The 14,918-nt window shown below is 37.5% G+C and overlaps 1 protein-coding gene across 1 annotated transcript; it reads right to left on the reverse strand.

The window, feature by feature from the left end:
- Window positions 1-487: 487 nt before the first annotated feature.
- On the reverse strand, window positions 488-13,127 carry LOC132133348 (carbonic anhydrase 12-like). Its single transcript, XM_059546135.1, has 11 exons — window positions 13,092-13,127; window positions 11,884-11,935; window positions 8,148-8,327; window positions 7,475-7,617; window positions 6,735-6,830; window positions 6,416-6,479; window positions 6,167-6,324; window positions 5,289-5,424; window positions 4,110-4,656; window positions 943-1,015; window positions 488-565 (listed from the first exon to the last, which is right to left on the reverse strand). Exons 1-11 carry the CDS (start codon window positions 13,125-13,127, stop codon window positions 488-490), a joined length of 1,563 nt encoding a protein of 520 aa, XP_059402118.1.
- Between the last annotated feature and the right edge of the window lie 1,791 nt (window positions 13,128-14,918).

Genomic DNA, 14,918 nt, shown 5'->3' on the forward strand with positions numbered 1-14,918 from the left:
ATAAATAAAATAAAAATACTAATACATATTTTATAAAATAAAATATTATATAAAATAATATTAAAAAATACTATAATTTGTGCTTTTGTCAAGTCAATTTAATGGCATCACAAATAAAACAACATCACAACGCAAAGATTCACTACACCAAAACAATTTTTAAAACAAAAACTGAGGAAAAATAAAATGAAAAATAATACCTAAAAATCCACAGTGCGATTTTTTTGCTTGATGTCATTCAGAATTCAAAGCTTCAAGTTTCGGTACATTATATTTGTAAGGTTTAAAGGGTTTGCAAGGGCGTTTAGTCTTATGATTGCTCAGGCAACGAGAGGTCAAAGGTCAATCTACACGCAAGCTGGGGAACAATAGGCCAGTTCTGTGGTATGTCCAGTGGGAACCGAGAGCGTGGCTCTGCACGTACCCTTTCATTACTCTAATCGGTCACAATAGTAAATACAGGGTGGGGACATCATAACTACGCATCTCAGGCCGCCACATATCCATACTGAACCAGAACATCCTCGTTGTCTCGGGCAGAAGCTGCTTTTCCCACCACGTCTGCCTGGCAATGCACGGAGAAATGTCACAAGCTGGTTGACAGCAAAGGAACGCACCCTGGCAAATCACTGTACTATGATGGTTCCTGCTGCACAAAGCACGGGGTTTGATGTCGACTGGTGGGTTATATAAATGTGCTGAATTACATACTGTATGAAAACGACATTATTTTTATTCTCCTCTCGTGTCATCAAAGGGTTTTTGGATCCTGTTGGATTAGAATGTGGTTAAAAAACAACAGATCATTGAATAAACATTTTGATCTAAATATTGCATGCAACCAGATGGTTTCTTAGCGACTAGGCCTGTGAACCAAGGACATAATCGTGAATGATGGAAAAGTGGATTGCTCAGGTTTCATCAGATGTTGAGAGGTTATACTTTGGAGATGTTTTCTTTTTTCTCAGCCAGCTTATACCCATTGGTTTTCTCTTTTTGTTCTTCAGTGTTAGATCTAATGAAAAGAAGAGAAGATGGACAGTTTATTGTGGAAATTTGTAGAACAATACATTTTTGGGAAAACTTGTATTAAGGTGTGGTCACATCTATATTTTAAAATATCTAACAAGACTAAGGGAAAAAGTATGCGGTACACAGACATGTTTGCTAGGAAAATGAATCTTTATGAAATTCTTTACGCAAAATATACTGTTTGGTACAATTACATTATAGCCAAAATTTGGCAGGGAATAAATGTCTATTTTCAATAGAGTTGCAATGAATGATGCACAGCTCACACAAAAATCACAGCAAATTCGCATTAATAAAATAAGCTGCTGTCATATATTTAAATTTTGTGGGAAAAAAAGTTCCAATGTCTATTGTCAACAGTTTAGCATTATATGAAATACAGTCACTTTCAAACAAAGCAGTTTTCTGTTGGTCAGTGCCGCAGAATCTAGTTACCAACTTTAACCTGTTGTGAAATCTTCATGCATGGGGAAATCTTTTATCCTCTGGTAAAATTCCTGATCGCACTTATTCCTATTAGAATGACTCAATTTTGATCTTTAATATATTACAAAAACAGTAAATGTGACCACATCTTTATTTCATTTTGGGTTGAATTTAACACTTACCTTTTTCTCAAAAGACACCAAACTAGTGTAATGAACAGAAGCAGTCCTAGCATGAAGCCCACAAGTATTGTTGCTAGAATACCTGAAAGGAAAATCAACCTCATAATTAACAGCATGTTTAATTAGTTTAAGAGTTGGTTTAATGCAACATGCCTTGTATTTGTTTTGTATGACTTGTAGTGTAGTGCCATTTTTGTAATATAATTGTGAACATTTTGTCAAAGAATATGATTATAACCTGGATTAAAATGACTTTTAATCATCAAATGAAAGTCAGTGACACTAAAGTCAACATGAAATGATAATTGCAACCCATTTGATTTCCATAATGTGATTGATTTCAGAGCGAAACAATATATTCAACAGGAAAAAAGTGACAGGACTTGATTTTATCCACTGGGAGTTGTCTGATTTCATGTTGACTTGACAAAGGTAAAAATAAGTAAGCCCAGGTTAGATTCTTTGTTAATAGTTCTCAGCATGATTAGCAGTCATTTCACACCAAAAATACACAACCAACATAATGAACAGAAATACACAAATGGCTATGATTATACATGTGATTATACATGATTGACAAAACCCAGGGGTGTCAAATGAGAAACGCATGCACACTTATAGGGCACTGTGGTTTAAAGTAAAGATATCTGTCAGGTACTGCTGCACTACAACATAGATAGTCAATGATAATGTCCTAAAGTTTGCTGAGTGCACAAACATGCCCTCTCCATATGTTCAATCTTATGTCAACAGCAATTACGTTGTGGCCAAAGACAATCGTGACACAACACTGCAGCTACACGTCACTGCATGGCCACCAGCTGCCTGTGAGTGTCATAACATAAGACGTCACGTCTGTTAGCCAGAAGTGAGGAAGTGTCTGACATCACACACACACACACACACACACACACACACATGCACAGACTGTTTTACTATTACATACCCCAGCTCTTCAAAGTAAAGTCTCCTTAGAGGAAAGAAAAGAAAACTATGAATTGAGAGGAAAGTTTTATGAATATATTGCACATACAAATGATGTGGGACTATTGAAAAAATAAACACAAGGTATATTAAGAGCATTTTAACAGTTTTTTTTTTTTAATGAAAAACAGTGGGGTCCAATGACTTTCTTTGTTGGGACAAAAATACATCTGTGCTCAGTAGAAGAAATAAAGTCAAACAGGTTTGGTATGCCATCAAGGTAAAATAAACAGAATAAACAGATTTTCTTTTAATAAGGTCAGAAAATTTACTACTGCGGATAATACAAGCTCCAAAGTTTGTCTTTTAACAGGGACATGTTTGTCCTTTAAAGGGGAGAAAGTGATATATTTTTAATTGGCATTATGCTTTTGTTCAAACCATGATCTAGGCATTTCACAAAGAATTATATAGACCAAAATCTGAGTCAGTGTCCAAAAAAGGTTATGCTGCCCCCCCCCCCCCCAACACTCTCTCTGTCTCTCTCGCGCGCGCTCTCTCTCCCTGTTAAACTTGCATGTGTTTTTCAGTCCTGTCAATGAAAAAACTTTCACTCTATGATGGTTAAGCTGTGCAATTAATCTGTGAATCACATTCGTCAAGGGCCGGTGAGCAGCTGGCCCGTACAGTTAATGAATAACAGATCAAGTACGACAGCCTACATCGCACATCCTGCGATGTGACTATCGTGGATTCGTACATCGCGATATCGATGCTTAAACGACACATCGTGCAGCCCTGCCACACAGTGCTCAAAAAAGAATATTATGCTTTATGTGCTAATTTTGTCCCTTTCTTCCTTTTAATTTAATTGACAGAATACAATTACTGCAATATACAGCTCAACTTTTCCCAATAAAATGTAAAAATATGTCATCACTATTGTGGTCTTTTTGTGCACTGAATATCATAATTAAGATTGTTTGAGCTGTATTCTCCCACAAAAACCTCACTAATGCTTAAAACAGACCAGCTTTTAGTCTAGACTTATCATTAGATAGTTAATCTGGATCCTGAAGGCTGAAAATTTTGTGGTCCTGTCGACATCCATCTAGCAAATGTTGTCTAGCATACTGTCCAGTTCGTTGGAAAGTTACTATAAACTTTTCATAATCAGCGGCGTAACGTATCTTGAACATCATTTGCTCAACAAGTCATTTCATCTACTGCAAAAGCCAAATTAGTTTGAGACAAAGACTGTCTGAGTTTCAAAGACAGTATAAGAGGGGTACCATCAAACTAAATAAATATCATTCAAATGACGTGCTAGCCTTGGGAGCTGAGTTGACTAAATATTGTGCGTGACCGTGTACTGCAGAATTTTAGGCCCTCAGGAAGGTTTGCAGCCCTCACTGAGTCTAATCTTCCCATTCAACATGTTGAGGTCTTTGGTAAGTAATGGCCGAGTTGAAGTCCTTTGGGATTGTGGCTTTAGGATGCCCTATGGTGGTTTTCATGTTTGGGTTTCTATGCTGGTTGATTTGCCTTCTCATCTTCTTCAGCATGGCTTCAGCCAGTGATTCTTCGAGCTTGATGGCCTCATCTCGAGATCTTTCTTGTATGAGTTTTCTTATGGTCTGAAGGTCTAGATCAGAACGGCAGTGCAAGTAACTCCTGAGATTCAACTCTGGAAAAACAACCTCTCTCAGAGCTTCAACCATCAGACTCTTTGCATGGTAACTCTCAAGCTGGTGCACAACATTCTCCTCCAGGGATACAAAGCACATCTCTTTACCCGTATCAAATGCTCCCATATACCATGGTGTTGGTGTGTTCTTCCCAATGGATAAGGAGTAGCCAGAATTGCTTGGCACCTTGTTCTTTGACCACTGCTGTTTCTGAGTTGCCTGGCTCCAGTGTCCCTGCTTCTTGGTCTTCTTCAACTTTTTATCCTTTCCCGATTGGGGACTCAACTTTGGCAGAAGTTGGTAGAGTCCCTCATCGGGCAAGTCTGCAAGGTCACCCACCAGAAGCTTTTGGATGACTTGTTTTCTCTGAAAGGGGGACACCGTTGAAAGAATACCGTGAAGCCCTGCACCAAACACAATGTAAAGAGTTGTTCAAGCTTAGCATTGCAATGAAGGACTGCTAGGGTAAAGCCTGACTAGTGCAGGGGCTGGAAGGAAAAGTTAAAGACTGACCTTTCTTCTCCATAATTTAGCTTCTTAGAAAACATTGCCATGCAGTAAAGAATGCAGCAAGCGGTAGACTGAGATATCGATGGATTGAGCTTCAATGCAAGTATGTTAGCAAACAGCAAGACTAAAGCAGAACACAATGACAGTAAACCCAGACTTCTCTCATAGCAACAAAATGCCTGACATTTAGAAGCAAACTCTGTGGTGCACCAACTCTAAAACCAGGTTTAGAGGGAAAGATTTATGTCAGTTGAAGCATCTAATTTAAAACCCAGCATTTGTTTTGAAGGAGCCTGCAGTAGCAAAGGTCTTTCATTGAGGAAAAAAGGTAACAGTACATAAATTGAGGCCAACACTGATGTTGAAAGAAAGAAAAAGCCAACTTGAAAGCTCATATTCCTAAATTCTTTGATAGGAAACCATGGCACTTCTGTTTAAGCATTGCAGCAGACACTTTAGCACTTCAGGTTTAGCCCTTCATTAGGATTTCTGGCCATATTACACACAATCAAACAGCAAAATAGACTCAACTTACCATCCTTGAAGGAAACCAGTACCACTCTGTTATCTGTGAGTTGTGGTTTACGGTAATTTCCGTGAAGTGGCACAGTAGCAGACTCTTGGGCATAAGAGGTGTACAGAGCTGTAGTCAATGCCAAAAACTGTAAAGACACAACGGTAACATTTCTACACACAATATGGACAGCTGAAACTATTGCCTCAGAGTTGCAAGTCACAGACAAAGTGTAAAGGTTTGGCTAGTTATCCGTATGCAGTTCTGACAACTCTTAGAGAGTTTAAAATTGTAATATACAGTACATGGCAATGTTAATGTGCTTGGCCTTGGTGTAATAGATCTGCTAGCAGCAGCAGCGCCAGAACAAGCACCGAGACTTATAACATACTGTATATGAAATAACCCCCATATATAACATACATGAAATCACCGTCGATTTCATGTATGAAATACAGCCTTGAATGCCAAGCAGATGACCTGGAGTCAATCAGCAACAGCAAGCACTAGTCGAATATTTGAATGTTGAGCAGCAAGCTCATTGGCTGCTGATATGAAATGAAACCAGCTGCGCCATGTGAAGATTGAGTTAGAACTTATTGGCCTTTGGATTTATGCCATGTACAACATCCATTCAAAAGTAGCCGTGTATTCTGATGAAATAAACTTTTTTTCCAAGCAACATGTGAATCATGTGTGCTGCTAATGGATAGATTAGCCTGAGGTATAATAGACCTACTTGGTCATACTAACAAGCTCATTATCTTGCATTGCAGATGAAGAGTATATTTACTGTAATAACAGTTGCCTATTTGATTTCTACTAAATCACATTTTCTTGAAAGCAAAGGATCACTGTTGACATATTAAATACCTATTTTTGTGAAATACCTGTTTTTGGGAAATGGTAACCGGTCTCCTGAAAACAGTCCATAGCACACTGGGATAGCATGGCGGTGTGGTCAGAGAACCATCGTAGCGATAATACTCATCCAAATTGGCTGGTAGCAGCGCACGGATGTTAAATGCTGGGACATGTATTTTCTGATCTGTCAGTTCACAGATTAGCAATAGGATAGTGTTAGCATACTTGTGCACATCTCAAACACAGATATTTGAAACTATATGAAAGTAAAGTACCTCTGTACTTTATGCCATTCATGTATTTGAAGAATTTTTCTAAAACAGGGTTAAACTCTCCAATCTAAATGATATAAAAAACACAGACTGATTAGAAAAGAGAGATATGCTGGGGGAATTAGTTCATTTTTCTTTCGAGCACTTATTACAAGAATATATTACAGGGACAATCACCCTAAAGTGTCAAGAGTTAAATGCCTTGCGGTGATGGCTCATTGCTTAGTTCTTGCGGGAATCAAACCAACAACCTTCCAAGCATCAAACCCAAACCTTAACCACTGCACCACATCAATCAGAGTGGTTTGAAGTCTGGGCTCACCTCAATGAAAACTCCCAGCACTGCCAGTCCATCATGCTTGTCCACTGCCATTGAGATGTTGGGGTATTTGTCAGAATTGAAGTGTACTACATGCATCTGGATACAACAGAAAAGGCTTGCTTTAATGTTCATAAGTTTAATGTTCATAAGTTTATCTATCTATCTATCTATCTATCTATCTATCTATCTATCTATCTATCTATCTATCTATCTATCTATCTATCTATCTATCTATCTATCTATCTATCGACTGTAACAATACAACCTTGAATGCCAAGCACATGACCTGAAGTGGAATATCCATAGCATTTGTCGACTCGTTTGGACATGCCATTTGATTGGCTAAAGAATTTGATAAGAAATACATTAATTCTCACAGTGTCTTTTCAGATCAATTCACAGGATATACCTTCTGGCAACAGGCTAATATAAAGGTCTGATCTACAGTGCCACAATGACTATATGTTCTATCTTTGGGAACACATTTAGGAACAAAAACTGTGCAGATAATTTCTGTGCCCTAAAGTGATAAACAGAGATGGAGTGAGTATCATTTGGGACACCTCCATGCATGTTACTGAACACTGCATCATGCACTGTAGATTCATGAGTAGAGGTTTCTTTTTAAATCCTGTATGATGGGCTTATGCAATCGAAAGCAGTTTGATCCTGCACTAAAGGTGTTCATAGTAACGGATGAGGTCTCGTCTTTGGGGGTTGAATGTACATATTTACTTTACCTCCCCAGCAAACTGTTTGCCATTAACAGTGTGTTCTGATCCAGTCAGCTGATTGTAAGAGCCCCAGTGGAAGTGGAGCTGAGCTGCTGAATATCTGTGAGGGAGGCTGGAGATGTATATTTGAGACGGCAAAGACAACTGCACTGTGGGTACAAAGGAAAGAAATCATAACTTTCATCTTTAAGGTATGGTCACGTGCAAGACAAAAAAGGTCTATTGTGGCGAATGCATTAGATTCAGGTGAAAAACTTAAACCTGATGCAAAATCTGCAATGGGAAAAGTTTCGCCAAGTTAAAAGAGACCATACCCTATGATGGTTTTACCCAGTTTAGTTTGTCAGGCAAAAAAAAAAGAAAGATTCTATTCTAATACTACAAGTTCTTAGTATTCTATTACTACAAGTAATATAAAATTTCACACGAATTGCGCTGCAGGATGTCTATTCGCATCTTTGCATTGTAACACTTTACAATGGTACTTAACATGTAAATCACTCGCGCTTAACGCTTCATTCGCGTCTGGTGTGAACGCACCATGAGAGTGAATCAAATAAAAAGAGTGTCTTAAGTAAACAATCACAGTCATGAAATCGTAAATCGATGTATTGTGACATTAGTTATTAGTCATCTTTTTTGTAAAACACTAAATGTTCTATAATCATACTGCACTAACCAGAGTGTCCATTGTTGCTGAGTGTGAGCTGTTCATTGGTCGACAGGTTGTAGTTCTGGACCTGGATGGGTGGCAGGTTTGAATCGTATCTCAGCAGATGTGTCTGGAAGTCGATAGGCGACTGGAATGCCCCTCCGCAAAATGGATAGTTGCTGGACCAGTTGCGTTCTCCGTCAGGTCCTGACAGCAAAAGTCGTGGTTACCCCAGTGTCCTTCCCTGACTGCTTCTTATCTGGCTGTGCATGTTTGAACATTTGATGTGGCCAGAATTGGACTGCATTAAAGTTTTGCTAAGACACAGGCTAAGGACATCGGTCACAGAACACTGCCTTACAAAATGAATGACTTTACATGAATACCACACCCAACAATAAAAGATAATGTTTTGTTGCTTTAGGGGAGGCCTCAAAGTCATTCCAACAGAGTATAAACTTGTCTAAGAGACATTTCTGGTGCATTGTAGAGAAGAGGTTACAAAAAAAGGGAATTTGAAAATAGGAACTTGGCAAACTTTCTCATTAAAATAATTTCTAGGCTTTTTAAATGCAATTATCATTGTTTTCTACTACTGAAACAGTGGCAGTAAAAGTGGTTTGCTGTTGCTGTGGGCTTAAAGCATCATATTAAGGGCTTGTGTATTCTTTGTCATTGATGATGGTTTTGTGGGCAGCTTTTGTTTTCTGGACTCATGTAACTGCAATATTTCAGCAGAGTGTCTCCTTTTAGGAGCTTAATATGCTCATCCCATTCAGTCATAATTACTCACTGCTCAGTTCATTTCTAATCTGGACTAGCCTTTCCATTATTTATTCATAATGAGCAGACTTTTACAGTAAAACATCTGCAGCTCTCTGGTCTGGATGTGTTGGACATTAACACTGAACTGTTGCAAGCTGAGGTCATGCAGCTCTTTGCAACAAAAGCCTTAAGTTAAGACAATCCTTAGTGGTGTTGCCTTTAAATTAGATTAAATTAGTTGCCTTTAAGTTACTTATTAAATACATTTAATTTTAAATACTAAAATTAAATACATTTAAATGTTTTTTTTAACTAGTATTATTTAAATAGTAATGGAATATTTTTATATACTAAAATAGCATTCTATATAATTACAATTATATAAAAAAAGGTAATATTGGGTTTGTTGCAACTGACTAATTATCTGAATCCTAGTTTGTGTCCCCTCAAGTCCAAGTTCATTCACAATTGCAGTCCGAGTCCAAATTCTGAGTCCAAGTACCCGGACTCTAGTTGCTAGGGTGTTCTAGATAGTTGTTAGGTGCCTGCTTACTGACTCAAGTCAAAATAACCTTATCCTAGGTCTCTATGATATTCTCTGTACAACAAGCCACGTGATTGAAGTATCATTCATGTTTGTCTGGGATAGATAATTATTAAGATAATAATCTCAGGCTGATCTCCAGATTCTCAGCTAACTTCTTTGAGCGTTTGTGCATCTGTTTTCATCTTAGGCCTCAGGCAGTAAGATGTTTATTGTCATTATGTCCCTGTATGTGATTGAAAACGGCCTTGACTCAGCTGAATTCATTCAGACTCAGAATGTCAAAAGCTCTCAGTGTTAGTCGGCACAAAGGACAACACTCATGAGCTCTGTTTGATGGGCATGACAACATCTAAACACACACAAGCACTGCAGTGTTTCTCGTTGAGCTATTTTTCATATTTTAAACAGTGGTCAGTTTTGACACTTCACTCAATTGTCACATTGTCTGCATCTCAAATTATATTTGGGACACTGTACAAATTGTGAATAAAAACAGAATGCAATGATGTGGAAGTTATATTTTATTCAGAATTCAACATAGATGACATTTCAAATGTTTAAACAGAGAAAATATCTAATTTTAAGGGAATAATTTATTTTAAATTTCATGGCATCAACACATCTCAAAAAAGTTGGGACAAGGCCATGTTTACCACTTTGTGGCATCCCCTCTTCTTTTTATAACAGTCTGCAAACATCTGGGGACTGAGGAGACAAGTTGCTCAGGTTTAGGAATAGGAATGTTGTCCCACTCTTGTCTAATACAGCTTCTAGTTTCTCAACTGTCTTAGGTCTTCTTTGTCTCATCTTCCTCTTTATGATGCACCAAATGTTTTCTATGGGTGAAAGATCTGGACTGTAGGCTGACAAATTTCAGAACCCGGATCCTTCTTCTACGCATCCATGATGTTGTAATTGATGCAGTATGTGGTCTGGCATTGTCATGTTGTAAAATGCAAGGTCTTCCCTGAAAGAGAAGACGTCTGGATGGGAGAATATGTTATTCTAGAACTTGGATATACCTTTCAGCATTGATGGTGCCTTTCCAGATGTGTAAGCTGCCCATGCCACACGCACTCATGCAACCCCATACCATCAGAGATGCAGGCTTCTGAACTGAGCGCTGATAACAACTTCGGTTGTCCTTGTCCTCTTTAGTCCGGATTACATGGCGTCCAAGTTTTCCAAAAAGAACTTCAAATTTTGATTCGTCTGACAACAGAACAGTTTTCCACTTTGCCACAGTCCATTTTAAATGAGCCTTGGCCCAGAGAAAATGCCTGCACTTCTGGATCATGTTTAGATTGGGCTTCTTTTTTGACTTATAGAGTTTTAGCCAGCAACGGCGAATGGCACAGTGGATTGTGTTCACCGACAATGTTTTCTGGAAGTATTCCTGAGCCCATGTTGTGATTTCCATTACAGTAGCATTCCTGTATGTGATGCAGTGCCGTCTAAGGGCCCGAAGATCACGGGCATCCAGTATGATTTTCCGGCCTTGACCCTTACGCAAAGAGATTGTTCCAGATTCTCTGACTCTTTGGATGATATTATGCACTGTAGATGATGATAACTTCAAACTCTTTGCAATTTTTCTCTGAGAAACTCCTTTCTGATATTGCTCCACTATTTTTCGCCGCAGCAACTTGTCTCTCAGAAGTCAAGATTGGCAGAGGATCACCAATTCCTCCATTGTGTTACTCAATGAACCTGCAAAAATTCAATCAGGTCTCCTTGCAAAGCCAGTGAGAACATGACAGTGACAGTGGCATGAGGAGAGAGCTGGGTGGGCAAACTAACAGGAATCACATGGTGAGAATCATTTCAGAGCCGTGAGAGCCAAGAGGGGTCAAAACGAGGTCATCTTTGCACCACTAGATCCCATTTTCCAAGAGCAACTTGTTGTCTGTTACCTCCTTCATGGTTGCCTGAGAGCACACTGGTATGACATACTGGGATTGTTAGAGATAACAGTTAAAAGCCTAATAGTCACGAGTAAGGTAACCAGAATCCCGTTTGGTTCCCTAGGTGCAGGCAATAGAGCAGAACACTGTGACGGCTGCCGTGATTAAGCATGTGTATTTGAAAGCTCTTCAGCGGGTAAAGAGCACGTTTTGCTGGTCTCTGTAGCAGATGACTGGATAACCTTCACTACTGAGGTGAAAACGACTCCATTATAAGAGAAGGCATTACAACTTAAGCTAAAAGTTTCACGATTCCTCCATCTTGCATTTAATTGGACAAAATAATAATAAATGTTTCTTGTGCAGCAAATCATCACTGTTTACGACTATATATTGATACATTGGTGCATAAATATATAACTGTGCTCGTTTAGTGTGGAAAGCCATTTTAATATTAAACATTCTGAATTGCAACAGTCGTTGTTTGAAATTAAATAATAATAATATAAAAAATATAAATAATAATAATGACAAAAGGTCTACTTACCATTATACGACCATTTTGCCCCTGAAAAAGAGACAGAAACAAATATTAAATGCTTTAAAAGTTCTTAAGGAATCACTTAGTCATAAATCAGTCAGATAATGCATTCCAATGCAGCTGGACTCCATTCTGGTTGCAGTGCTGCTCTGGTCACTGCTGGCTACTATCGGTCAGTCTGACTGACAGGCTGAGCCAGACTCTTGCTGGTCTTTCCCAAAGATTTCTGGTTCACAATGAGATTCCCCGTAGCATGTATAATCTGTATGGAGGTAAATCAGTAGCTAAACTTGAGAGGTTGAAGATCTGAATGTGAGAACTTGTCATATTAATATTTGTATTTGTAAGTTAAAATTTACACTCACAGCTCTGATGTGAAGAGTTGAATCTTTCAATTTGCACACACAGACAATGATCAAAACACCCGTGTTTTGAATTGGAAGTTGTAGATTAATAGTTACAAATGTGTAGAATTACATTCACACTAAGAAAATGACATATACACACGTTTACGACATATTTACTTTTGCACTTTACTTCAGTTTCGCTGCACAACGTCAAGTCGGCACTTACAACCTCTCAGATCTGGAAGTACAAGTTCAAATCCTAGCGCTCTGACTTTTGCTACTCTTTTTGCGGTATTCTGTTGCAAAACTCACTTGTGCACTTGTATATGCAGATGTGAGAGAGCAGAGCTGGGGGCGGGGCTTTGGTGCGAATGAGAACATTTTATTGGTCGATGGCCGACCAAGGAACAACGCCAATTGTTTTCACTGAATATCCTTAGCTTTGACAGGATTTTAAGACATTGCATTCATTTTGCCATTCAGGTATTATCTAGTAGACAAATAATGCAACATATTTTATACGTATATCCCACTGCATATTGCAGAGTAAACTCGCTGTACCAAAGCATGCTTTGATCTCACCGCCACGCGGTCACGTGGTTCCTGGAGCTATCAATAGTACTAAACAAAACGTGTCGTCAATATGCTTGATATGTATTAATTGGGACAGACAGCAGTTTTATTATATTTGCAGCGATTTCTAGTAATTTGTAACACAAAAAGTGCATTGATTATGCATGGATAACTGCGTTGACTAACGACTATGCGTTACAATAGCATTTTAATCTGGAAAATGGAACAGCATTATGTTCTCATACTCCTCCTTGGCAGTTAAATGTGACTAAACAATTAAGTGTAACTTTTAACCAATAAAATAACTGTACTGAATGTTAACTCAGTCATGTTTAGTTAATTTGAAGAGATCATGGTACTAAATAATATGCGCAATAATTATGATTCATGAATGACCATTTGAAATATAACATTTTCTAATATGGTTATTATTTAAACTACAATAACTGTAGTATTTAGGTTTAAATTCCAGTGCAAAGAGGCACGCTTTAAATTAGAGGCATTTGGTGGCCAGAAAGATAATATTCATATGCAATTCTATTGCTTAAACACTAGATGGCCTTGTTGATGTTTAATAAATACATGTATTTAGCTCTACTAGTTGCTCAAAACAGTATTTCTGGTCATAAGTGCTTATTTTATATGTTTTGCTGTTTAATGTACATTTAGACACTCGATTTTATATATAAAAAAAATAATAATAATGTTGCATTTAAAAAGGTTCATTACTGACAAGCAAATTAGGAATTTAACCCAATGAAGATGTTAAAATTATTTTTAAAAAACATAAAAATAATAAAAACAGCATTATATTGCAACTCTGGTAGAGTGATATGCAGTGGGATATAGATATAAAATATGTTGCATTATTTGTCTACCAGATAATACCTGAATGGCAAAATGAATGCAGTGTCTTAAAATCCTGTCAAAGCTAAGGATATTCAGTGAAAACAATTGGCGTTGTTCATTGGTCGGCCATCGACCAATAAAATGTTCTCATTCGCACCAAAGCCCCGCCCCCAGCTCTGCTCTCTCACATCTGCATATACAAGTGCACAAGTGAGTTTTGCAACAGAATACCGCAAAAAGAGTAGCAAAAGTCAGAGCGCTAGGATTTGAACTTGTACTTCCAGATCTGAGAGGTTGTAAGTGCCGACTTGACGTTGTGCAGCGAAACTGAAGTAAAGTGCAAAAGTAAATATGTCGTAAACGTGTGTATATGTCATTTAATAATTCTACACATTTGTGACTATTAATCTACAACTTCCAATTCAAAACACGGGTGTTTTGATCATTGTCTGTGTGTGCAAATTGCAAGATTCAACTCTTCACATCAGAGCCATGAGTGTAAATTTTAACTTACAAATACAAATATTAATATGACAAGTTCTCACATTCAGATCTTCAACCTCTCGAGTTTTGCTACTGATTTACCTTTATAAATCTGTCACTACTTAAAATACTAAAGAGCAAGTGACTGGAAATCAAGGCATTCCTTGAATTATTTGAATTAAGTTTAATTTAAATTAAATAACAGATGTTGACAGAGAGTCTATAATGAAAAGCACAGCATTTTTGCACATAATGTACCACACATTAACTGTACACTAATGAAAACTTTTCCCAAATTATAAAGGAAATTATGATATTTTCTCAATATGAGATTTATAGTCCAGACAGGAAGCGAGAAAAAAAAATAAATACACTGAGGTCATTCGAGGTCATCTGTCAGATCTGCAGACACAGCCTTGCTAATTCAAAGCATTTTGGGGTTCTGCAAATTCATAATTACACATTATGATTTTACATGTTTTTACTTTACTCCCAAGGTTGTTCATTTATGGAAACAGCATTCACCCACTCATTATGTTAACGACTTAAATGAACTACCAGGAATCTATATTTGATGTTTAATTTTCTTCCAAATTACTGCTTCTACACCAATATGAGACTATATTGTCCATTTAAAGTGATGCAAAACGTTGTTTTTTATAAGTTTTTATAAAATGTTTTTCCTGAGTACTTAAAAAAATACATTCACTAATATGCATAATAAATTAAGGACTTTCCTTAGTGTTTTAAAAGAAAGTAATATAAATAAGATTAAATGTTACATATTTC

The sequence above is a fragment of the Carassius carassius genome, chromosome 50 (genome assembly GCF_963082965.1).
Source record: "Carassius carassius chromosome 50, fCarCar2.1, whole genome shotgun sequence".
NCBI lineage: Eukaryota > Metazoa > Chordata > Actinopteri > Cypriniformes > Cyprinidae > Carassius > Carassius carassius.

Coding starts and splice junctions, on each gene's coding strand:
- LOC132133348 (XM_059546135.1), bottom strand. CDS start 13,127: ATGACTGAGTTAACATTCAGTACAGTTATTTTATTG. Junction 7,618..8,147: donor CAGCAACAATGGACACTCTG/GTTAGTGCAGTA, acceptor TTGTACCCACAG/TGCAGTTGTCTTTGCCGTCT. Junction 6,325..6,415: donor GAATGGCATAAAGTACAGAG/GTACTTTACTTT, acceptor GTGAACTGACAG/ATCAGAAAATACATGTCCCA.